General features: G+C 45.5%; 1 protein-coding gene across 1 annotated transcript in view; it reads right to left on the bottom strand.

The window, feature by feature from the left end:
• The window catches only part of LOC126252576 (uncharacterized), a 93,820-nt gene extending 71,292 nt beyond the window's left edge, over positions 1–22,528 (bottom strand). Inside the window, exon 1 of the mRNA XM_049953477.1 lies at positions 22,290–22,528. Within this exon, the coding sequence (XP_049809434.1) occupies positions 22,290–22,528 (239 nt within the window). The remainder of the gene's footprint in view (positions 1–22,289) is intronic.
• Between the last annotated feature and the right edge of the window lie 4,179 nt (positions 22,529–26,707).

The raw sequence follows: 26,707 nt of genomic DNA, 5'->3' as shown, positions 1-26,707 counted from the left end.
GCAGACGTTTTCAGACGTCCTAATCGTAACTGTGTGTTGCAAATGGCTCAAACAACACATATTGATGACGTTATGAGGGGTAGCACAGGCCCTCCGTGTGCCACAAAGTGTGATCTCAAGATTATGGCAACGATTCCAACAGACAGGAAACGTGTTCAGGCGCTACAGTACGGGACGTCCACAGTGTACAACACCACAAGAAGACCGATATCCCATCATCAGAGCCCATAGATGGCCACGGAGTACTGCAGGTAGCCTTGCTCGGGACCTTACCGCAGCCACTGGAAAAGTTGTCTTCAGACACACAGTCTACAGACAACTGAACAGACATGGTTTATTCGCCACGTATTCAAAGCACTGGCCTTCAGGAGTGGTCTCATGGTTTCCCCTGTATCTGTCCCAGCCAACGCCTGAGGGGTCATGTCAAATGGTAGCAGAGCGTGGTTGCGATCTTTCGTAACCTGGGTAGGGGGCATGATAGGGCATCCTTTCTCTAAATTCTAGTAAAGCTGTTAAGTAATTGCTTCATCAGGACTTGGATGGCAATGATAAATTGTTGAGTACTCGTTCCATTAGGATTTGGCTAATATTAAAATTTTACGTATTTTTTATTAGGATTTTGCTAATATTATATTGTTTTCAGGTAATAAGCCGATCTGGAAGCGCGGCGTTGCCCAGGTATAGCGCTACTGAAGCATGAACAGTTAGATTATGAAGCACCGTTTGCGGGGACGGGCGAAGGAGGCGTGCCTGAATTACTGACGCAGGTAAAGTCGTCCCTGGAAAACCAGATAATAATTTCTCCACAAGTCAGTGTTGAGGTAAGAGAGCCTTGAATTTTGCTCTCGCATCGTTGTCCTCGTTGAAGCAGCAGGGTGAGTTTTTTGAGAATGTTGCACCGACTGCTAAACAGCTTGCGCGTCTTCAAGCGCAACTCGCGAAATGAGAGTGGCGCGTTAAAGATTTGAGTGAGATTCAGCTTATTTAAGAGCAAGCGCAGAGGCCCAGAAATTGCGGGATCAGGTTTTCGCGTTGAGGGCGATGTTGAATCAATTCGATGTTGAGCAGGCTACAAATGAGAGAGGGCAACAAGTTCAGTTATGCAGCGTGTACAGGAGCCGGTAATAAACGGGGAAAGTAGATTGTCAGTATGCGTGGGTTCGAGTTTTTCTAAACTGCCTCATCCCTTGAGAATCTTGCTGAAGAGAATAAATAGATTATCAATGGAATCGACTCCGGAAACTGAACGGTTGTGGCTTTCTGTCAACTTCGAACTCCACGGTGATGCCTTGAAGTTGCCCCATGGTCAGGCTATTACTATACCCACTGAGCGATGGGACACTCAGACAAATTATTGCTCAAATTTTGCAGGAAGGAAAGGGGTTGAGGGAACTACGTAAGGAGGTAATCGCACGTAAGGTGTCCCCTCGTTTATTGAATGACTTACAACATAAGCATTATTGGCGGGTACAGGGGGATAATGAACCCTTGACTAAATTAATCGAAAGTGTGCGAACAGCCGTCCCAGCTCTGGAGCTAAAGGTGTCGAAACACAGACAGTCAAAAAAATTTTAGGGGAAGTTAGACCTGAAGACAGATCGCTGCTGACGTTTGCCAAGAAACGTACTACCTTGGGCGAACTTAGTGTATTAGCATTAGAAATTAAGAAGCTTTCGTATGCTCACAGTCAGCGGGTGAGCTCTCAAATTAGGGATCGACAACCGAATTGTTGTTTACTCCAGGACGAGGTGGCGCTGCCGATAATTTCCAAACCAAAAGTATGTTTTCGTTGTCGCCAGGAAGGTCACCTCGCACGCGACTGCCCGAATGCTCGGAAGAAGGAAAATAACAGTTGACGGTGTCGGAAGGAGAGTACAGATACGCGGGTTAAGACTCCCAAGCGTTTTTGCCGAATAGTGGGAGTTAACGGGCACCCAATTGCCTTTCGTGTGCGCCCATCTGTATCACAAACCCACCTGTGCTGTCCTGGATTCGGGTAGTGCCATATCAGTAGTGGATTATCAGTGGTTTTTGGAATTCCGCACATTATGTCCTGGGTTTGTCGCTCAGTCAACGGACAAAGTTTGGAGATAGTGGAGGAGTGTGTGGCTAGTGTGGGCATAGGAAATTTTACTTGGCCTTTTCGATTCTTGGTGGTCATGAAATTGGCCGTGGATTTACTTCCGTGCTGAGATTTTATGGCTAAGGCCGGGTTAGTGTTGGATGGCCAAGAACGTGTCGTATTTTTTTTGAATTTCGGACTGTCATGTCTAGTGTCAGTTCCGGTTTGTTCAAAAAATGGTTCAAATGGCTCTGAGCACTATGGGACTCAACTGCTGAGGTCATTAGTCCCCTAGAACTTAGAACTAGTTAAACCTAACTAACCTAGGGACATCACACACATCCATGCCCGAGGCAGGATTCGAACCTGCGACCGTAGCGGTCTCGCGGTTCCAGACTGCAGCGCCAGAACCGCGCGGCCACTTCGGCCGGCCCGGTTTGTTCCATGAGCGGTAGCACAGATAACTATGATACGAATCATCTTGATAGTCAGCAGGTTTTAGAGCGTTTTCCAGAAGTTATGACTGACTATTTAGGAATGACAAGCCAAATGTAGGATTAGGCGAAAACCTCCTTATCGTTGGCCACTGCCGAAAATGAAGAGTTTGCGTGGGTTAATAGAGGGCATGCTAATAGAAGGAGTTATAAGACCTACGACATCGCCGTACGCATCTCCCATGTTCTTGGTCCCTAAGCTTAGTAAGGGAGAATTTCGGCCTGTAGTCGATTACCGCCTGGTCAACGAAAAGGTAATTTTGGAGTCGGTTACCCTGTCAAAGATCTATAATTATTTTACGTGGTTTTCTGAGGCTAGGTACTTTACCGTTTTGGACCTCGATCAGGTGTATTACCAAATCACACTTGCTGGAGATTTCAAGCACATAACCGCGTTCTGCACTGATTGCAATCTTTTCGAATTCAATCGAGTGCCATTTGGATTGTCGACCGGAGCAGCGTTTTTGTCCCAGTTGTTGGACAATTGCGTGGAGATCTCAAATATAAGTGCGTCTATAGCTACCTGGATGACGTTGTGGTTTACAGTCGTACCTTCCACGAACACTTATAACATCTGCAAATGGTATTGGATTAATTGAGGGGGACCGGTGTTACTGTTAAGCTGTCCAAGGTCCCTTGGCTCGTAGTCAGATTTCCTTCTTAGGGCACCTGGTCTCTGGGGACGATGTTCGCACTGACCAAGAGCGAACTAAGGATTGGCCAAATTTCCTCCACCAGTTAATAAGAAGGGAGTGGCACGATTAGTGGGGATGGCAAACTACTTTCGTAAGTTCGCGCTGAAGATTGCTCAGTTGTCTGCTCCTTTGAACCAACTAAGTAAGAAGGGAGCAAAATTTATTTGGGATGAGAGCCTTCAGGCTTCGTTGGAGGCTATCAAGCGGGCCTTGAGTAACCCTCCCGTGTTGGCCATCCCAAATTTCTATCTGCCGTTTATTTTGCACACTGATGTCTCTTATTGTGCGGTAGCGACGGTGTTGCTACAAGTGCAAGAGGAACATCCCAGACCGGCAGCTTAAGTCTCCAGGAGGTTATCCCCTGCAGAGGCCAAATACTGGGTGTACGAGTGGGAGGCCCTGGCAGTGCTTTTCGCACTGGAAAAATTTCAGTTTAATTTGGAACACCGCGAGTTTTTGCTCGAAAGGGATAATCAGACCCTTAGCTGGGTGCTGGCCCGCCCGCATAAGACTGGTCGGGTAGCCTGGTGGACTATTAGGAGGATATCTGCCTTCCTTTGTAACGTAAAGCATATAAAGGGAACCTCAAGTCGTATGTTCGAGAGTGAGGGCGAGCCTGAGGAGGCCAGGACAGATTGGCAGGCTGGAGTAGGCGCTATTTTATCGGAGGTCCCAGAATTGTTTGAGGAAACAATTCTGGGACCTCCGATAAAATAGCGCCTTAGGTCGGAGACAGGAAGGTGATCCATGTATTAGGAAAATTAAAGATAGGTTTACGGCGGGCGAGCAGGTAACCGGATATGCCCTATGTAAGGGGTTGGTCTGCTGTAGGGGCCCGGGTGCCGACGTTTTACGCGTATATTTGCCTAGTGAATTGGTGGAGCCGGTGTTTCGCTACTCCACCATACTCTGGTCGGTGGCCACTTAGGTGCGAATAAGACCATCGCAAATATTGGGAGGCAGCTCTTTTGGAACGGTTTATATAAAGATGTCCGGCGTATGGTTGGTGAGTGCGAAATTTGAAAGCAAGCGAAACCAGACTCGGGTCCTCCCAGGGGGCTCCTCCAATCCACTAGAGAAAGTTAACCTATGGACAAGTGGTTCATTGATCAATTGGCCCACTGACTCGCCAGGGTAAACGGTATGTTCTGGTGGTAGTAGACCCGTTTTCGGCCGCGTGGGATTAGCCGAGTGGTCTGATGCGCTGCCGTCATGGACTGTGCTGCTGGTCCCGGCGGAGGTTCGAGTCCTGCCTCGGGCATGGGTGTGTATGTTTGTCCTTAGGATAATTTAGGTTAAGTAGTGTGTAAGCTTAGGGACTGATGACCTTAGCAGTTAAGTCCCATAATATTTCACACACATTTGAAAATTTGAACGCGTTTTCGCGATTTTCATGGCTTATTCCAACCAGTAGCGTCAAAACTACGACTACCATCCGTCACTTATCGGGAATTATTTCGATATTTGGACCACCGAAGACCCTAGTTATTGATAATGCTCCGGCCTTTCTTTCCAAGCAGTTCAGGAGGTTTTGTTTCGAACAGGCCATTTGGCATATCACCACAACGCCTTACTATCCCCAGCCTTCGTTTGCGGAACGTGTAAACAGGAATTTAAAAGCCACCCTAATCGCGTTTCACAGCAGCTCTCGCACGAAGTGGGATAATTCACTTGGCTCGCTAAACTTGGCGTTTAACACAGCGCAGCACGAGTCGGTAAAGGCATGTCCGGCTTCCTTGGTGAACTCGGCGCTGTCCAATTTGTGGTCGATTAACGATCTGCTCCCAGAGCGCACTGATGCTGGTGTTATTCAGCTAGAGTTGGAAGCGGGCGCGGCTTAATATTCAGCGTGCTCATCAGCGTGCAAACCCGAGGACAGAGTGTTCGTCCGCAACACGAGCCTACCTTAGAAGGGTGTTGCGGATTATACCGGCAAGTTTTGGGGCGTTATGAGGTTCTACGGGTAGCCAGTCCGGTGAATTTAGTGGTACAGCACTTAGAGTCCGGGAGGATATTGCGGGTTTATACTAGCCAGATCCGAAACAGTTAGTCTATCGCGCGGCGAGTTTCTGTTTTAGTGAGCGATGTCAGTATCGCAGTATCGAGACCGGATTGGAGTCTGTGGTCGCGGCATATCTTTGGGCGAGTTGACTTCCCGCTCGCCGAGAGGTGGACAGAATGAGGAAGAAGGAGCTTGTTGGCAGCGTCATCGGTGTCGGAGGGCAAGGCCGCTTGGTCGGTGGGGCCCGCAGAAGCAGTCGGTTGGGCACGGAAAGCCGTGGGCTCGAAGATCCTACTGTGGAGGTCCCGTGTTGTCCCAATGGCGACCATCGTGTGGTCATTCAATGGCTGAAAAGTGATTTCTTGTTTCTGCTCTTGGATTCCGACGAAGAATTACGGCAAGTTTGGTGTATGAGGCGAACGTGAGAATTCTATAAAGGTGGCGCTTATATCAGACATGTGAGTCGTGTAAGCTTTGTTTCGGTACTGCAGTCTCCAGTTAGAGCGCTGCTTGGGAGGACAGCGTTTATATCGGCATTGTCATCTATTTACCTGCTTTAAGGTAAATGGCTGTTTCGGATCGAAGGTGGATCCAAGGGACGGACCGAATCATTGCTTCTCTTATTAAGAAACCTACGTCGGCCCCCAGCGTATTAAACTCTGTTATCTACAGTTATAGCGAGTAATTGACACTCTAGTAGTGACCACGAGTGAACTTTGGCGGTACTGTTAAGTGTTTGTAGTAAGGGAAAGATTGCCTGTGGGACTTTACAGTCGGACGCTTATGAATCGTTTTAATTACAGTTCTACTTGTTGTGGTGAAATCGCCGATAGTATTTTCATAATTTAGCTTGGGACGTCATTCTGTGGTTTGGTGTGGCCCTCTCAAGAGCATAAAGTCCTAAATATTTTGTTACTGCCTTGCCGAGGTTGCCTTGCAACAGTTGTTGATTTGTCTCTTGTCTACCCCACCGTACTGCGGTTTGGTGGTTGGTTGGTTGATTTCGGGGAAGGAGACCAGACAGCGAGGTCATCGGTCTCATCGGATTAGGGAAGGATGGGGAATTCGGCCGTGCCCTTTCAGAGGAACCATCCCGGCATTTGCCTGGAGTGATTTAGGGAAATCACGGAAAACCTAAATCAGGATGGCCGGACGCGGGATTGAACCGTCGTCCTCCCGAATGCGAGTCCAGTGTCTAACCACTGCGCCACCTCGCTCGGTGCGGTTTGGTGCGGTGCGGTATAGTCGAAGTGTTCAGTAGTACCGCATATACTCCCTCGTCCTTTTAAGATTGGCGAGCCACATACACATCGACGTGTAATCCTAGTATGCAAGTTGTGTAAGTTGGTTGCGCCCTGTTAACGTTTTATCCATCGTGGAAATTCTTTCCCGTAACGCAAGTGATTCTGAAGGAGAGCACGGTGCACAACAGCACATGACCACGTCGAAATCAAAAGATACGTATTGTATATTTTTTGTGGTGTCACCGCTAGACACCACACTTGCTAGGTGGTAACTTAAATCGGCCGCGGTCCTGTAGTACATGTCGGACCCGCGTGTCGCCACTGTGTAATCGCAAACCTAGCGCCACCACATGGCAGGTCACAAGACACGGACTAGACCTCGCCCAGTTGTACGGACGACATAGCTTGCGACTAGACGTACGAAGCTTTCCTCTCATTTGCCGAGAGACAGATTGAATAGCCTTCAGCTTAGTCCATAGCTACTACCTAGCAAGGCGCCATTTGTATCAGTGCTTATAGCGTACTAATATTCAAGAGAGATGTATTCCAACAAGAGAATAAAGTTAAGTATTATAAAACTACGTACTTTTCTTTAGTGCATTAATAAGTCTCATGTTCCAGAACTTCAAGCCCGTCTGCGTTAGTTTAGCGTGCACCTAGCTACCTCATTGTGTCTATGCTGTATAAGCTAGACACAACATTATTTGGCGACGAGTAAAAGAGTTTGTATTCATTCGTTTGTGTCATGGCTTCGCCACATTCTCCAGATGTACTGTCCGAATTTTTTCGCTTGCAGAATCAGCAGACGCAGGCGTTATTGGAAGCCCTTGGACAGCTCGTCCAGGGTCAACGTGCGCTACAAACCGATGCGACAGCCGCCGCTTCTTCGCTACCGCTGCCACAAAGCGCTGTTGCACCTCCGTTTCGTAGTTTCGACGCAGCTCAAGAGTCGTGGACTGAGTGGTCCCGACAATTTGCCTTCCATCTAGCAGCCTACAGAATTGAAGGTAATGAGCGGCAGCCGTTTTTGCTTTCTTGTGTCGGTGTGTCTACCTACCGTGTGATAGTGAAATTGTTTCCCCGACGCGACGTAGCAACTCTGTCCTACGACGAACTTTTGTCTGCTTTAGATGCCTATTTCAAAGAAACAGTAAATGTAGTTGCAAAACGGTATACGTTCTTTCGTACAAAACGTACGGCCGGTCAGACTAATAGGGAGTGGGTAGCAACTTTGCAAGGACTTACTGGGGAGTGTGCATTTGAATGTGACTGTGGACTTCCTTATTCAGACACTATGGTGCGTGATGCAATAGCACAGAACGTTTCTGATGTTCGCATAAGGGAACAGATTTTGAAACTAGTTAATCCCTCCCTTCAACAAGTGATAGACATATTGGATAGGCAAGACACACTTGACTTTGCTCAGGAATCATTTGAAACTTCGCCAGCCGTTTGTCACATTAACCGGCCCGCCGGCCGCGCTGCCCGGGACGCTACACGGCCCTCGCGCCCGTCCGCACAGCAGCGGCAGCCTAGCTCGCAAACACGTGCGCCGCGTAAGCAAGCAACTGCAGTGAAATCATGCCCGAGGTGTGCAACTAGACATTCGCGTGAAAATTGCCCGTCACGCCAAGCTATTTGCTTTTACTGTCAAAAGAAAGGACATGTTCAAAGTGTTTGCCAGAAAAAGCTTCGATCAGACAATCACACCAATTCCAGGCCCTTTGCTTCGCGCCGGAATCGAACCCAGGACAATCCGGCTCGTGGACCTTCACCCATGGACATTCATGTGGTTCATTCCCACCCGTCCAGTGACACTTTAGCTAACAGTGACTGTGTTCGTCCCACCACAAGTGTGCGTCGACGTCGCCGGAAATCCCGTAAAGTCGCAAGTGCTTCTGTACCTGTATCAGTTCAAATTGCACGTGACAGTCGCTCTTGTCGTCAGCAGGACAATAAACTTTTTGTGGACTTAGACTTTGAAGGCAAAGTGATCCCCTTCCAGCTCGATACCGGAGCTGCAGTTTCATTGCTCAATCACGACACGTACAAACAGCTGGGCGCACCGCCGTTGCGTGCCGCAAATGTTAAGTTAACTAGTTACTCGGGACAACAGATCCCTGTGTTAGGACAGTGCAGCCTTCTTGCCACATACAAGGGACAAACGAAACTTGTATCATTTTACGTTCTTCGTTCTTCTACTGCAGTGAACTTGTTTGGTTTAGATTTGTTTCAATTGTTTAATTTGTCTATAGTAAATCAGGTCCTATCAGTGAATCAGACTGTGCCTTCCGCCAGTGTTTCTAGTGTTTGTGAAGAATTTGCAGACATTTTTGCACCGGGCCTTGGTTGCACTAAGAACTATGAAGCGCATTTGGAACTGAAAGAAAACGCGCAACCGAAATTTTTCAGAGCACGCAATGTTCCCCACGCATTGCGTGATGAGGTCGCAAGAACATTGCACGATTTAGAATCTCAAGGTGTAATTGAACGTGTGCAGGCTTCTCTCTGGGCCTCACCCTTAGTAATTTTGCCAAAACCTTCCGGTAAACTGAGACTTTGTGTGGACTTCAAGGCAACTGTGAATCCACAACTTGTGACTGCTACTTTTCCTTTGCCCCGCCCGGAAGATCTTTTTGACAAACTGTGCCCGGGAAAATATTTTTCAAAATTGGACCTCGCAGATGCGTACTTGCAACTACCTGTGGACGAAGAATCCCAGCGCGTATTAGTGGTAAACACGCATCTTGGCTTGTATCGCTTCAAAAGACTGCCATTCGGGTGTGCATCCGCCCCTGCTTTGTTTCAGCAATATTTACAAACTGTTTGTGCGTCGGTCCCTACTGCTGCGAACTATCTGGACGATATTGTGATCTCAGGAAAGACAGAAGCCGAACATTTGCAAAATCTCCGAACATTATTTCAGGTATTGCGTCAGTATGGTCTACGCTTGAGGAAGGACAAATGTGTCTTTTTTGCTAGGGACTTACCTTACCTGGGGCATGTCATAAATGCCCAAGGTATACATCCGAGTCCAGAGCACCTCCGTGCCATACAGGACTTACCTGCTCCGCAAGATTTGAAACAGCTACAGAGTGTGTTGGGTAAAATCAATTATTATAATAAATTTTTGCGCAATGCTTCTTCCATTTCAGCTCCGCTTCATCGCTTACGCCGTAAAGGTGTTCCGTTCGTCTGGACGACGGAATGCGAACGCGCCTTTCGCCAGTTGAAATCGGCGTTACTTTCAAATACTTGCCTTACGCCATTCGATCCCCAGAAACCCCTTTTGTTGATGGTAGATGCATCGGATTTCGGGATCGGTGCTGTGCTTGCGCACAAGGATGGCTCGCATGATCGCCCTATTGCCTTTTCGTCCAAATTGCTCTCATCTGCGCAAAGAAATTATTCACAGATAGAGAAAGAAGCTTTAGCTCTCGTGTTTGGTGTTACCAAGTTCCATGATTTCTTGTATGGTCGTCACTTTACCATCATCACGGACCACAAACCTTTGACATCGCTTTTTCATCCGAACAAGCCTGTACCTCCACGTACAGCGCAGAAATTCATTCGCTGGTCGCTTTTTCTCTCGCAGTACCGCTACGATATCTTGTATCGGTACACTGCTCAGCACGGAAACGCTGATGCGTTGTCCCGTTTGCCTGTTGCTGAGGATAAAGCCTTCGATTCTTCCGAACTTGCTTGCATGTTCATTGATTCAGAAACCGATGACGTGGTCGAATCGTTTCCGATTGATTTTCGTCGTGTCGCTACAGCCACAGCTGCTGACCCTGTCCTTGCTACTGTTTTGCGTTTTGTTGCTACGCAATGGCCCTTGTCGAAGTCACGGATCGCGGATCCGTTGGTTCGCCGTTTTTTTGCTCACAAGGAGAGCCTTTTTGTACGACGTGGTGTTTTGTTGTTGCGTTCCGCTAATGATCAATCCCGAGTCGTGGTCCCACGTTCGTTACAGTCCTCTGTCTTACGGCTTCTCCACCAAGGACATTGGGGTATAGTGCGTACGAAACAACTTGCTCGTCAGCACTGTACTTGGTTCGGCATCGATGCTGCGATTACGAATATGTGCTCCTCTTGCGTGGCGTGTGCCGAACAACAATCCGCACCGCCGCGGAAATTCTTTGCATGGCCGAAAGCCACTTCCCCTTGGCAACGCTTGCACATCGATTTTGCTGGTCCATTCTGGAATGCTCGATGGTTGGTTGTGGTCGATGCTTTCAGTAATTTTCCTTTTGTTGTCCGGATGTCTTCCACGACGTCTTCTGCCACAATCCAAGCCTTGTCTGCCATCTTTTGCATTGAAGGTCTTCCGCAGACTATTGTTTCCGACAATGGCCCACAATTCATGTCCGCAGAATTTCAGTCATTCTGCAACGCCAATGGTATTCACCATCTGACATCCGCGCCGTTTTCGCCTCAGTCCAACGGTGCCGCGGAACGATTGGTCCGGACTTTCAAGTCACAGATGTTGAAATTGAAAGAGTCGCATTCTCGGGAGGACGCTTTGTTGCTCTTTTTGTCTTCGTATCGCTCTCAGCCCCGCGATGGTCGCTCGCCGGCTGAATTGCTCCATGGTCGTCCTCATCGCACCCTGATGTCTTTGCTGCATCCGCCGCATCAGGTTCCTGTGCAGCGGCAGACTCCTGCTTTTGCTCCTGGCGACGTTGTCTATTATCGCAACTATCGCGGTTCACAGCGTTGACTCGCAGGGCGCATTCTTCGCTGCCTCGGCCGCGCGATGTATTTGGTTTTGGGGGCCTCTGGTGAGGTGCGTCGGCATCTCAATCAGCTGCGCCTCTGTCGTCGCCTGGGTTCTGCCGCTCCCCGTCTGCTTTCAGCGACGGTGCCGTCCGGTCAGCGCCTTGGGGACCCATCTACTGGCTCGTCTCATCCCCAGGTGTTACCGACGCTGCCTTCCCTTTTGCCTCATGGCGTCGCGCCGCCGCCGGCGCCGCCCGCAGCGGACGCTTCGCTGCAGCCGCCTGGCGCCTCCCTGGGTCACGCGCCGTCGCTCGCTTCCCGTGACCAGCCGTCCTCCGCCATGGACCTCTTGCCCGCTCCGGACCAGATGTCGTCTTCGCCCGTCGGGTGCTCCGACCACATGGAGGTCGACCCTTCGGCCCCTCTTGTCTCCTTACGTGCGCATACACCTCATGTTGACGTGCACCCTGGACTAGGTTTGCAGGCGTTTCCTAGCTCCCCTCGGACCGAATGGCCGGGTGCGGGTGGCACAGCCTCGCCTGTTGTTAGGCTCCCCACCTCATCGCATACGTCAACATGGGGTCCTCCCCACGGCGGGCGGAAGCCTTATCTCACGACCGTTCGCCGATTTGCGGGGGAGGAATGTGGTGTCACCGCTAGACACCACACTTGCTAGGTGGTAACTTAAATCGGCCGCGGTCCTGTAGTACATGTCGGACCCGCGTGTCGCCACTGTGTAATCGCAAACCTAGCGCCACCACATGGCAGGTCACAAGACACGGACTAGACCTCGCCCAGTTGTACGGACGACATAGCTTGCGACTAGACGTACGAAGCTTTCCTCTCATTTGCCGAGAGACAGATTGAATAGCCTTCAGCTTAGTCCATAGCTACTACCTAGCAAGGCGCCATTTGTATCAGTGCTTATAGCGTACTAATATTCAAGAGAGATGTATTCCAACAAGAGAATAAAGTTAAGTATTATAAAACTACGTACTTTTCTTTAGTGCATTAATAAGTCTCATGTTCCAGAACTTCAAGCCCGTCTGCGTTAGTTTAGCGTGCACCTAGCTACCTCATTGTGTCTATGCTGTATAAGCTAGACACAACATTTTTAACGGAAGTAACTACTGAGCTTAAGAGTTGATTTGTGTTTCTGTAAGGAGAAGTTTCACATACCTGGTTAATTACAACATTTATGCTTAATTATTTACATAATTCGTTGGCGGTAGTATGCATCACAGGAATAGATGTTCATGGCGTAAACTGTTTAAAAGGAAGGACAATATGTTGTGATACGGGGCGCATCAGGAGGATACGGGGTTTGAGTGTACATTGACAGTAATCAGGTTTTGCTGCATTTAAGTTGTTTTAATTAAAAATTTCTGATCAATTCTTTATTGCCTTTAGAGGTCACAGGTCTACGAAAATTTTAGTATTGCCATTTGGCGTTAGAATCTTTTATTTAACCTCGCATTATGCAATTTGTATTTTTTTCCTTTGCTTGAAAAGGGTTTTTGAGTTTTAAGTGTTGTAAATTGATTCTGAGAGCTGTTCTTTGATCTCTTAAAATAGTTCAAGAATTCTCATTAACAAACGATATTGAGAATCTTGTTATTCATGATAACGAATGTTCACTCACTATTTCAAAATCAAGTTAATGAAGTTCTACAAAGGTAAGAAAAGGGCTTTTATTAGAGAAACGGTGCCTGCCCCCACCCCCCATACACACACACACAACGTCCACCTATTCACACCACTTCGGGCGTTTTCAAAAATGGTTCAAATGGCTCTGAGCACTAGAACTTAGAACTACTTAAACCTAACTAACCTAAGGACATCACACACATCCATGCACGAGGCAGGATTCGAACCTGCGACCGTAGCGGTCACACGGTTCCAGACTGTAGCGCCTAGAACCGCACGGCCACTCCGGAAGCCTCGGGTGTTTTCCCCGGTATCTATCCCAGCCAGCGCATGCGGGACCATGTCAGACTAGATAAAAGAACTACAGAAATAATCAAATCATCCTTAACCAGCACAATATCAAAAGAAAAATTTATGGAGAAACAGTCAGAAAATTTTGAAATAAAATACAAGAGATATTTCATCGCTCTTTCTTTTTAGCTATGGACCAGAGAAAGTGGTTGTAGACTGGATAAAGTCCATAAGTACTAGAGGCATGCAACAACGAGAAACGCCAAACGCGATGACTGTGCATTGTTTGGCATTTTCAGATGACATGGAGGTCATTACAGACGATTTAAATATTATACAGGTAGTGGGAGTGTCAGGACGGGCTGAGCTGTGAGTGAACATATGGTTTCAACTTTGTTATAACAACCACATGAAATGTCACTTTACAATTCTTCATTGAAATCAGTCTGAAACTTCCTGGCAGATTATGCCCGACCGTTTCCGGACACATGTCCAAATAACATATTTTCTTTCTTTGTGTGTGAGGAATGTTTCCTGAAAGTTTGGCCGTACCTTCTTGTAACACCCTATATATTGTTCAAAGATTTGGTGACCGGTTCACTGATAATTATTCTACAATAGGCGGAGTCTTTCGGCGTGGAATAGATGGGCTGAACTTAGTCCGCTGAAGCTAGTTGACAGCTCTGCAGCACTCCTGATAAGCTCTGTAGAAATCAGATTCGAGGCTGTTTAGCGACTGGCCGCCCAACTCCGCGGACGGAACTGCAGCCGGCCGAAGTGGCCGTGCGGTTAAAGGCGCTGCAGTCTGGAACCGCAAGACCGCTACGGTCGCAGGTTCGAATCCTGCCTCGGGCATGGATGTTTGTGATGTCCTTAGGTTAGTTAGGTTTAACTAGTTCTAAGTTCTAGGGGACTAATGACCTCAGCAGTTGAGTCCCATAGTACTCAGAGCCATTTTTGAACGGAACTGCAGTAAATAATCGCCGTCATAGTCGACTCACTGAAGCTTCCTTGAAGGTGTGGCCACAGACTGCATCATGGTTGGTCGCTCCGGCAAGTAGTGAGTTTCCTCCTACCGTCGTCGGTGGTGGTGTCAACTGTGAGACTTACGCTTTGATAAAACAGAAACAATGTTGATTTATCGTACAGTCCAAATGGGTTATTCGAAATTTAAAAAAAAAATCAATTTTCGACAACATTAAATGTGTAAGATTATTTAGTGACCGTTCTTACTAGAATCTTGGCCTGAGAACTCTTCTTATCTGTTCAACCATGTAAACCTAGGCTAAAGTGACTACAAAAATATTTCATGTTAAATCATTCAAATTGCTTATTGAAAAAGGTATAAGGGTAAAAATCGTAGAGGGAGACCAAGAGATGAATACACTAAACAGATTCAGTAGGATGTAGGTTGCAGTAGGTACTGGGAGATGAAGAAGCTTGCACAGGATAGAGTAGCATGGAGAGCTGCATCAAACCAGTCTCTGGACTGAAGACCACAACAACAACAACACTACATTGAAAAAGCTTTATTTAACCGTTATCCTTCAATAAGTAATCCAACACATTTTCTCGGCGGATTTGGGTTGAAAAAACGTGGAATTCGTTGTGGGAAATCGCAGTCTATTTCCGTTTCAGTCCTTAGAGTTTCAGGACGTTCAGATATGTGGCTGTGCGACACGTAGCCCTCAAAATGGCATCTGAAAGGCAGTGCGTTCCAAGCAAAAAGTTTCTTTTTGCGGAAAACCAGAGCATCACAGATACTCATAGGCGCTTGCAGAATATGTGTAGACAACTGGCAGTGAATACAAGCGCTGTGAGCGAGGCGTCTGTCACCTTCACAACAAGGTCGCGCAGACCTTTTCTGGCTCCCAAGTGCCGGACAGCCGCACACTGCTGTGGCTGCTGCAGTGTTGGAACGTGCGGACACTCTCATTCGAGGTGATCGACGGATCGCATTCAGACACCTCGCTGCACAACTGGACGTCTCTGCTGGTAGTGCTGACACACTGGGTTCCTCGCTGTCCAACAGAACATAAAAAGATACGAATGAACCATCTGCGTGGGTTACGAGGCTGATCGTGAATTTTTTTTTTCTGACATCGTCACAGGCGATGAAGCACGATTCATCATTTCGAAACAGAAACTAAACGGCAATCGACCAAGTGGTGCCACACAATCTCTCCTCCAAAAAAAAAAAGTTCAAAGTTACACCCTCAGCCGGTAATGTTATGGCGACGATCTTCTGGGACTCTAACAGGGTTATTTTGTTCGATTTCCTCCCCCATGGTGCAACGATAATCTTTGAATGTACTGTGCTATCGTCGTGAAACTGAACAAATGACATGAGCGTGTTCGTCGCCCCAACGAACTTTTCTCTAAGTGGCTCTGAGCACTATGGGACTTAACATCTGAGGTCATCAGTCCCCTAGAACTTAGAGTTACTTAAAGTTAACTAACCTTAGGACATCACACATATCCATGTCCTAGGCAGGATTGGAACTGCGACCGTAGCAGTCGCACGGTTCCAGCTTGAAGCGCCTAGAACCGCTCGGCCACACCAGCCGGCGAACTTCTCTCTCTCCACGACAACACAAGGCCTCACAGAAGTCTACACACCCGAGAGGATCCCACAAACCTTCGTTGAACTGTTCTTCCTCATCCATCCTACAGGTCGGATCTCGCACCTTCCGCTTTCCATCCATGTGGCCCAATGAAGGATACCCTCGGTGGAAAAGAGTACCTTTATGATGGGAGATTATTGATGGAGCAAGACATTGGCTCCGACGTCGACCACTAAAGTCATACCTTGCGGGCTTATAGACCCTCTCAGTAAGGCGGCGTAAGACCGTTGCGTTGAACGTAAATTATGAAACTTCCTGGCAGATTAAAACTGTGTGCCGGACCGAGACTCGAACTCGGGACCTTTGCCTTTCGCGGGCAAGTGCTCTACCCAAGGACGACTCACGCCCCGTCCTCACAGCTTTACTCCGCCAGTACCTCGTCTCCTACCTTCCAAACTTTACAGAAGCTCTCCTGCGAACCTTGCAGAACTAGCACTTGCGGAAACATGGCCAGGAAGCTTCATAGCAGCGCACACTCTGCTGCAGAGTGAAAATCTCATTTTGGAAACGTAAATTATGTTTAAAAACAGGTTTTTGTAGGCAAAAGAGTGAGAGTATGTTGTATTGTCATCCTGAATAAACCAATCCGCTTTTGGAAAAAAAACTGTTGCATTACTTACTGGAAGTCCTCGTAATTTTACAAATTTTGTGGATCAACAAAACAAGAATTAATGTTTTCTTGTTAAAATTTCGAGCAGAGTATGACTATAGCTTATATTAACTTTGATACTAAGAGTGTCCCAGATTATTTGTTTAAGACAGCCAACCGCTCCATTGCTCCTTACAAATTAATCTCCTTATGTTCAAAAACCATTGTACAAAGGGTTCCAAACAAAAAAATGTGATGGGTACAGCGTGTGAAACCAGAAGCAGTAATAAATGTACAGAGGCAAAGAAGTAAAAGACGTAGATGTGAAAGCTGACCTGTGACTCTTTTCAGCACTCTTATTGGAGTCAGTGGGCGGCGTTGGGTCGTATTTCCGTCGTCTGACATTTGCAGCCTAAGGTATGGTGACGCGTGTGCTGTGACGTATGTAATAGAGGTGTGCGAGCAGAGAGGTAAGCGGACGCCCGAGGCGGTGGCAGTGGCTCTGGAAAGCGCTCAGCGGAAGGGGCGGCGTTGTGCACCGGATGGACCGGCCGGGCCCTATCTCCTCTCCAGACGCTAATGACAGCAGCCGCAGGCACCAGGGCCTCGCCCTGCTACACGCCTGCCCGCACTGTACTGCAGCATTCCCTGCACGAACGGTGGTGCTGTCGCAAATTTATCTGATTTTCGCCAGCCGGTGTGGCCGAGCGGTTCTAGGCGCTTCAGTCTGGAGCCGCGCGACCGCTACGGTCGCAGGTTCGAATCCTGCCTCGGGCATGGAGGTGTGTGATGTCCGTAGGTTAGTTAGGTTTAGGTAGTTCTAAGTTCTAGGGGACTGATGACCTCCGATGTTAAGTCCCATAGTGCTCAGAACCATTTGAACCATTTGAATCTGATTTACACAGATGTAGTGACACTGCAGGGGAATGGACTGGGGAAGAAGCTGTGTCCTGGCTACAGAAGTGTGTCATTGTCTCAAACACGGCCACTGCGAGACTGAATACCGTCAAGTGACGATGCGGCTACGTCATATGGCAAGGAAAGTATGTGAGTGGAGCAGAGACGAATATGGATCCACTGTAGAGACGATACGGGCCGCAAATAGAGAAATCCATCGACATAAGCGACAGCGACAAATGAGGATCGTTGCCGCCCGGCGTCTTGGAACGATCATCTTAGAAACGGCTAAGAGAGTCATCGCGCCGTGGACACAGGCTGGCAGGCGCAGTATCATGCAATAGCGGACATTCACCTGGAATGCAATGTGATCTGTGGTGGCAGTTGAAGGCACCATAAAATCTATGGCCTACGTAACTATTGTTGCACAACAAATGCCCCCTTGATTCTCGATGACTTTTCCGACGATGATGGCATATTCTAGAAGGTCAACAGACAGTGTCGCGAGGTCTGAATAATTCTAAGTCGTTTCAGGAGCTTGCCAAGGATGTTGATGTCTTGGTAATCAAATTCGCTTGATATGTCAAAAATCCGCCTCAGTTGCGAAATGTTACTGGTCTTTCCCCAGGTTTCAGCTAGAGTAATCTAGCCTTCTTCAGAACCCTAAAATAAACTAATAAATGCCAGAATAAGGCACAGTCAAACATAAAAAGCTTAAATACCAAGGTACCAAGTCAAGCTACGTTACTTAGCTGCGGAACAGCCCCGGTCCCACTTCGTGGAATGCGGTCGGTTAGCCACGGACGCTACGTAGCGTCTTCATTCCCTATGTTGACAGTCGATCTTATTTTTAACATTCTTCTGAAGCACCAGATCTCAGATGCTTCGATTTTCTTCTGGTTTTTCCACTGTCCAACAGTACCATAGAGTGATGTGCTCCAAACGTAGAATCTCGGAAGTTTAATCTTCAAATTAAGGCCTATGTTTAGCACCAGTACACTTCTCTTGGCGAGTAATGTAGGCAGAAAGGTAAAACTTGATAGACATGCCTGAAATGACATGAACCCGACGAGGTGGAACGATGATTAGCACAGTGGACTCGCATTCGGGAGGATGACAGTTCAAATCCACATCCGGCCATCCAGATTCCGGTTCTCCATGGTTTCCCTCAACCACTTTGGGCAGATGCCGGGAAGGTTCCTTTAAAACGATGTTGCCGATTTCCGTCCACATGCTCGACAAAATCCGAACTTGTGCTCCGTCTCTAATGACCTCGATGTCGACGGACGTTAAACCCAGTCTTCCTTCCTTGAAATGACCTGAAGTTCTGTTATATGAAAAACGAGTACAAAAGCCGACCAACAACGGCAGTGAAGCCCAATGAGAATCGTGACGGGTGCGAGGTTCGCCGATGTATTATAGAATCGCATCGTTCCTAGCCTGGCTGATAAACACTTGCTGGAAGGTATGAGTCTTATGCAGGGTGGCGCTCCACCCCCGTATTGCAGCACACGTGAAAGACTCCCTGCATACATCATTGGATGAGGATCGCGAGCTGAGCAGCCACTTCTATACTTGGCCAGCCAGGTCCCCAGACATCAATCCGTGTGATTACTGGTCGTAGAATTACCTGAAGTCGCAAGTCTACCGCGGTCGTCCGACGCTAAGAGACAACATACGACGGCAGTTTCTCGCCACACCAGCCGATATGCTGTACAGTACTGTGCTCAACATTGTCCCTAGAGTGTAGGCACTGTTGGTAATGATGGACGATATGCTGAGCATTTTATATGACGAACGACGTCTTTGCTAAAAATCAATTATTATGCTACTTATTGCTTTTATATCATATGAAATGCCATTTTTTAGTTTTTTACGTACTTTTTCAGTTTCAATAAAAGCGCACAACATTTCAAGCATGTGCGTCAGTACCTGTCTCTCTACCTACATTATTCCGTGAACTATTGAATTTTCAACTGTTGACACACTTTTGAGTCACCCTGCAGATGTAGGATTATGCATAGTAGTGCCCTCCGTCATGCACTGTACATTGCCGCGAGAGCCGCATATGTGGATGTAAAGTAGTGTCATAAAGTATATGCAAAAGTTTGTTGTTGTTGTTGTTGTGGTCTTCAGTCCAGAGACTGGTTTGATGCAGCTCTCCATGCTACTCTGTCCCGTCCAAGCTTCTTCATCTCCCAGTACCTACTGCAACCTATATCCTTCTCAATATGATTATTGTATTCATCTATTGGTCTTCCTCTACGATTTTTACCCTCCACGCTGCCATCCAATACTAAATTGGTGGTCCCTTGATGCCTCGGAACATGTCCTACCAACCGATCCCTTCTTCTAATCAAGCTGTGTCACAAATTTCTCTTCTCCCCAGTTCTATTCTACACCTCCTCATTAGTTTTGTGATCTACCCACTTAATCTTCAGCTCTCTTCTGTAGCACCACATATTCTCTTCTTGTAGAAATTATTTATCGTCCATGTTTCACTTCCATATATGACTGCACTCCATACAAATACTTTCAGAAACGACTTCCTGATACTTAAATCTACACTCGATGTTAACAAATTTCTCTTCTTCAGAAACGCTTTCCTTGCCATTGCCAGTCTACATTTTATATCCTCTCTACTTCGACCATTATCAGTTATTTGGCTCCCCAAATAGCAAAACTCGTTTACTACTTTAAGTGTCTCATTTCCTAATCCAATTCCCTCAGCATTACCATGCTTAACATTCCATTATACTCGTTTTGCTTCTGTTGATGTTCATCTTGTATCCTCCTTTCAAGACACTGTCCTTTCCGTTAAATTGCTCTTCCAGGTCCTTTGTTGTCTCTGACAGAATCGCAATGTCATCGGCGAACCTCAAAGTTTTTATATCTTCTCCATGGATTTTAACTCCTACTCCGAATTTTCGTTTTGTTTCCTTTACTGCTTGCTCAGTATACAGATTGAATAACATCGGGGATAGGCTATAACCCTGTCTCACTCCCTTCCCAACCACTGCTTCCCTTTCATGCCCCTCGACTCTTGTATCTGCCATCTGGTTTCTGTACAAATTGTAAATAGCCTTTCGCTCCCTGTATTTTACCCCTGCCACCTTCAGAATTTGAAAGAGAGTATTCAGTCAACATTGTCAATAGGTTTTTCTAAGAGTCTAAGTCTACAAATGCTAGAAACGTAGGTTTGCCTTTCGTTAACCTACCTTCTAAGGTAAGTCGTAGGGTTTGTATTGCCTTACGTGTTCCAACATTTCTACAGAATCCAAACTGATCTTCCCCAAGGTCGGCTTCTACCAGTTTTTTCATTCGTCTATAAAGAATTCGCGTTAGGAATTTGCAGCCATGACTTATTAAGCTGATAGTTCGGTAAAAAAGGTATATTTTGTTTGTTGTTGCCCACCTAGAAGGAACTTGAAGAAATACCCCAGTATCTGGGAAGAAGGGAAAATAATCACTCTAAATACCGGTTGATCAGAAAGTCAGTATAAATTTGAAAACTGAATAAATCACTGAATAGTGTAGATAGAGAGCTACAAATTGACACACATGCTTGGAATGACATGGGGTTTCATTAGAATCAAATAAAATACAAAAGTTCAAAAAAGTCCTACAGATAGCGCTTCATCTGATCAGAATAGCAATAATTAGCATTAAAAAGTAAGACAAAGCAAAGATGTTCTTTACAGGAAATGCTCAATATGTCCACCATTATTCCTCAACAATAGCTGTAATCGAGGAATAATGTTGTGAACAACACTGTAAAGCATGTCCGGAGTTATGGCGAGGCATTGGCGTCAGATGTTGTCTTTCAGCATCCCTAGAGATGTAGGTCGATCACGGTACACTTGCGACTTCAGGTAACCCCAAAGCCAATAATCGCACGGACTGAGGTCTGGGGACCTGGGAGGCCAAGCATGACGAAAGTGGCGGCTGAGCACACAATCATCACCAAACGACGCGCGCAAGAGATCTTTCACGAGTCTGCAATATGTGGCGGAGCGCCATCCTGCATAGACATCGTACGTTCCAGCAGGTGTTTATCAGCCAGGCTGGAGATGGTGCGATTCTGTAACATATCGGCGTACCTCTCACCCGTCACGGTAGCAGTTACAAAACCAGAATTACACATTTCCTCGAAGAAAAACGGCCCGATAACGGTAGATGTGGTAGATCCAACGTATACCGTGACTTTCTCGTCATGCACTGGAGTTCCACGACAGTTCTAGGATTTTCGGTAGCCCGAATTCTGCAGTTGTGGGCGTTGACAGACCCTCGGAGCGTGAAATGAGCTTCGTCGGTCCACAACACGTTACTCAACCAATCGTCATCTTCTGCAATCTTTTGAAATACCCACACCGCAAATGCCCCCCGCCTCACAGGTAACACAGTTCATGATGCAGATGGATTTTGTACGGATTTCATCGGAGGGTACGCCTCACTGCCAACCAAACAGTAGTGTAGGGAATGCCGGTGCGACGTGCGACTGCACGAGCGCTGACTTCCCCGTGCATAGACGAACCCGCCACAGTCTCCATTTCTTCCTGAACTGCCTCAGCAGCATTACGTCTTGTGCTCGGTCGGCCACTACGGGGTCTATCGTCTAAACAACCCGTGGCTTCGAACTTCGAAATCATTCTCGCCACAGCTGCATTTGTCAATGGACCATTACCCGTTCGAGTCCCCTTCCTATGGCGATAGGATCGTAACCCTGAACTAGCACATTCCCCATTCTGATAACACAGCTCCACTAAAAGCGCCTTTTCAGATAACGTCGACGTGCTGCGACTGCTGGCGCAACTGATTCTCTCTCTCATTACAGCTCCTTTTATACACGACTGACATGCGCAGTCACTGACGTCTTGCTGTCCAACGCCATCTGAAGGACATTTTGTGAACTTTGTTTTTTTGTGGTTCTAATCAAACCTCATGTCATTCCAAGCATATGTGTCAATTTTTACCTCTCTATCTATATTATTCCGTGGTTTATTAAGTTTTCAAAAGTATACTAACTTTTTGATCACCCGGCATTCAGACTGAGTGTAGAAACCGCAGCCGCAGGCAGCACGCCGCGCTTGCTGGGCGGCAGGTGTGGCAGCCGGCAGGTCCCTGGAGACGGGCGGCGCCTGGGACGGGGGGATCGGCTGCGGCCCCCGGGGCAGAGCCGCGAGGAAAGCGCACCGCCGAGAGTGGAGTAGGTGCCGAGCCGAGGCGGCTGGCCGGCTTTCTCCGCGCCCTCCGGCAACGCGCATGCGCCCGCCGCGGACGCCAACCCCAGCCTCTGGTAATGTCAGGTACTATACGCGAAACATCGGGACTGGTCGATCAGTACTCGGCTAGACACTGCCCCAAGAGTCGAGACAAAAGAAAAGACAAGTAAACTGACATGTAAGATGAGCTGTCATTTTCAGTTGGAGGGATAGGGACCAAACAGCATGTCCAAAGTAGTAGGATTAGATACCCTATTATTTTAAATGTTAATTACATTTACCAGGGTACTATTAGGTAAGGTCTTTAAACCCAAAGAATTTGGCGGTATCTCATTCCATTCAGAGAAACCTACCCCGTGATTGATAATACATGATTTACTCTACTTAATTTATTTGTTTGTCTATCTCCGTTATCAGAGAATCTTTTTAGAGTTATTGTTCTCAAGATTTATGATTATAAAATATTTCAGGTCAAGGTGCAGCTTATAGTTAAGAGGAGGTGGGTTACAACAGATTTTTGTTTATAACGAATTTGATGGTGAAATACTGTTAATGAAGGTGGATTTGATAGTAATTTGATTTATTTAATTTAACTGATATTGGCTCTGAGGAGTGTACACATCGTCCGTCGCTCTCATTATTGATTATTCTATTTTGATTATTTTAAAGTAGCTTCAATTTAGATGAGGTAAGTCGTAACATAATAGGTGTATTTTTTGTTTATTTAATTATTTAATATAAATAATTTTGTTGGATTCTGTCTTAGTATATTTTATAGAATTGATTTTTTAAATTATTGTTTATTGGTAATGTAAATGTTTTATGAAATATTATTTTAAATTTTTTAAAGTAGGTTTTTCTTATTGTACCTTTTGTATCAGGGTTTATCAAAATTTTAGTATTTATTTTACTTGTCTCGATTTGGGATGATTTATAAATAATTTATAGTTAATGTATCATAATTATTATTAAATTATTTATAGAAATGAGATGTTAATCGTTTCCTAAGATATCTAGTTTCTTAAGAAACAAATTAATTTTTTTAAAGTTAGTTGTTTTTATTTAATTTTTTAATTATAAGTATTGGCTTATTTATTCTTTAAGGTATAAGCTTTGAAGTTATTAACCTATAATTTGATTTTTAAGATATGATAGTAAGCTTTAAACCAGCTATCTTTGAGATTACGTTTTAGTTCATTATTTTATATTATTAAAGGCTGGCTGGAACAGCAGACAAAACGTAGTTCGTATAGTCGCATCATTTGGCACAATAGTCGTAGTGATGTGGAAAGATTCATTTAAAATTCACATCGCAGATTAATTTATGCGTCTGGTTACATTCTGAACGTTTCTAAGGATTTTTTTCGAAGAAATATAGATGGGAGTCAGCAATCCCCACCTACCATCTTCTACAGATTACAGTACTAGAAACTCTTCTACAGAATAGAAGGAGCTGCCAAGGAGAAACTTTCTGAGTTTGGTTTCAAATTTTTATCTTGCTGTCTAGCAGACATTTTATATCGCTGGGTAAGCGATAAAAATTTTTTGTTGCGGCATTGTGCGCTCCTTTTTGTGCAATAAACAGATTTAATGTGGAGTAATGAACGTCATTTTTTTCCTTCTGGTATTGTAATTATGTACATCATTGTTCCTTTAAACTGTGGTGGATTATTTACAACAAATTTCGCTAGAGAATATATATACTGTGACGCAGTAATCAGAATGTGTAACTCCTTGAACAGATGTATACCAGATGATCGTGGGTGAGCACGTTTTTGTGCAATGAAGACTTTCTTCCTTAAAGATGAGTTAACCACAACATTTTTCCATATCACATTACTGAAAACATATCAACTACTTATTTGTCTGCCCTCAAGATAGTCAACGATTCCAAGTGCAAATGTCGCTGAACTAAGTTGTTTTGAAAATTCTAAAATGTGCTTTTCCCAATTTCTCATCAATAAGGACACCTAAAACATTTTTAGTTTCCACCTTATTTATTATTTAATCATCATGTGTTACACTTATCATTGGTGCAGAACGCCTAGATGTGCAGAATTGAGTACGTTGTGTCTTTTTAAAACTGAGAATGAAGCCATTAGTAGAAAACCACTCAATGGTACTTTTAAGAACTATTTTTACCATTTGTTCTATTTCTGTATGTATTTTTGGATTGATTGCAGTACTAGTGTTTCCTGCAAAAGGAACTAGTGAAAAAGAAAGTTGCTGAAGTGGACTTTGGTGGCGGAAACCTACATTCATACAGTTCTACTTGTCAGTTCAAAGCAGCAGTGCTGAACCGATTCTTGTAGTAACATAAGAAGGACTGAAGTAGAGAAATGACAATCTGCAGATAGTCTTACACATCAGTACATATCATTCGGAGGAGAAACGTCTCGAGAAGTGTTAAGCACACATTACCAGTCAACAAAATTAAAAACTCGCCTATCAACCACACAACGTAGGAAGCGAAAATATATGGTTCGACAGTTAAATTTACATAAATCCACTGCTAACAGAGAAGAGATGATAGTGGGGAATACGTTGCTTCCCATTTTCTTGTCACATGCACATAAAATGATAGAGAGCTGCAACTACGGTAATTTAAATTATAAAATGTTTTTCTTTTCGAAAATTTGGGCCTTTTGACTCCAAATTACCATTAAATGTGAACATTTTAGGTTAGGCTTTACCACGACTGTTATTGACTGCGAATGAAGCAACAGGTTTACTGTTCCATTAACCGTTTATTTATATCCACAATGCTTTTCGTAGGTTTAAACTTCCATGATAAAGTGGATTTACATGTGCTAGTATGACATACATATGTGTTGTATCACGGTTTTGGCGTAACGTGTGGCACTATCTTCAGTGGTCACAGGTTCCTTTTTCTGTCGTAACACATCACATGTAAACTGTCATATTTTGTAAACAAAGTTAGATACCATCTAATGTTCTGCATAAATTTGCGGCCTATTGCGCTCTTCTTGCCAAGTTATCACTCATTAAACAGAAATCACGCAACAAAATATATCTTTGGAGAAAATAAAGACATATAGAAATATAGTAGCCACACTAAAGATCGGATGAAAGGTAAAGTCTGTGGCGCTAGCCCATGATTGGAATATTGGCCTGACTGCGCGCAGAGTGCAGTCTTTGTTCGACACGCCACTAGGAGGGGGAGATCGGTGGCTCTCCTCCTAGCTGGCCACTTTTCCCTGGGAAAGATCCCCAGTACTTATTTCATTGCATGATGGCTGGGAAAGGCACCATTCTGTTGGGACCCGGATGAGGAAAATCTCTGCCCCTATCAGAGTTTGAACCTGGAACCTCAACAGCAGGAGCCTAGTGCCACCATAGCCATTAATAGATGTTAGATAAATAGTAAAATAGGAATAGTGCAAAGACAGCTGAAATTTCACTCAATGAGTAATAGGGACAGCACACACTGTCTCTGAGAATTTCGGAATCTAGTAAATAATTCTTCATTTGCCCGTTGCTCTGTTACTGTAACGTACAATATGTATGAAATGAAACTGGCTCACCCGTAGATACGGTATCAAGGTAGTTCCGAAGGTCTTTAACTCAGGAGGTACTGAAATATGTGCTTGTTATCTTCAGAGCAGCAAACACTGAAGATTCATGGGGTACGTTGTGAAAATACAGTCGTGCCATCCTACACAATATTTCAAGATTTTATGTACTGTGGCAGCGCTAGTGATTAGTTATAAAAACGAAAGAAATGTTCAGAAGTATAATTAAAATTCAGGGCTAGAGGATGTAAGTTATAAGATTCGCTGATGACAATGTCATCCTTTATGAAAGCGAGGAATAATTACGAAAACAGCTGAGTGGGATGAATAGTCTACTGAGCACAGAATATGAAATGAGAATAAACTGAAGAGAATACTTCTGGTTACGTTTAGGTAAAATCCGGATTGATAACTTGCTGCCATTCTAAGTGCATTATTGTGCACTCATACTTACTGAAGACATGTTTTAGAATTTTTCCTTTGTGAGGGACCATAGTCATGTTGTTTTAGAAAGAAATTTCCGCCATTTGACTATAAATTACTATTCATACATTTTACAGAATTCTGATTTCAGCTTTATAGCCATTCTCTAGTGCAAGTATAAATGCTACAAAATCTATTTTCCGATGGTGGCATTCCATTTAGGCAGATCGGACATTTTGTGACATTTCAGCTTAAACTTGTCCGA

This window comes from Schistocerca nitens, chromosome 4 (genome assembly GCF_023898315.1).
Source record: "Schistocerca nitens isolate TAMUIC-IGC-003100 chromosome 4, iqSchNite1.1, whole genome shotgun sequence".
Lineage (NCBI taxonomy): Eukaryota > Metazoa > Arthropoda > Insecta > Orthoptera > Acrididae > Schistocerca > Schistocerca nitens.
Note: the sequence above shows the minus strand (reverse complement) of the source record. Positions and strands in the feature narration are given on the sequence as shown.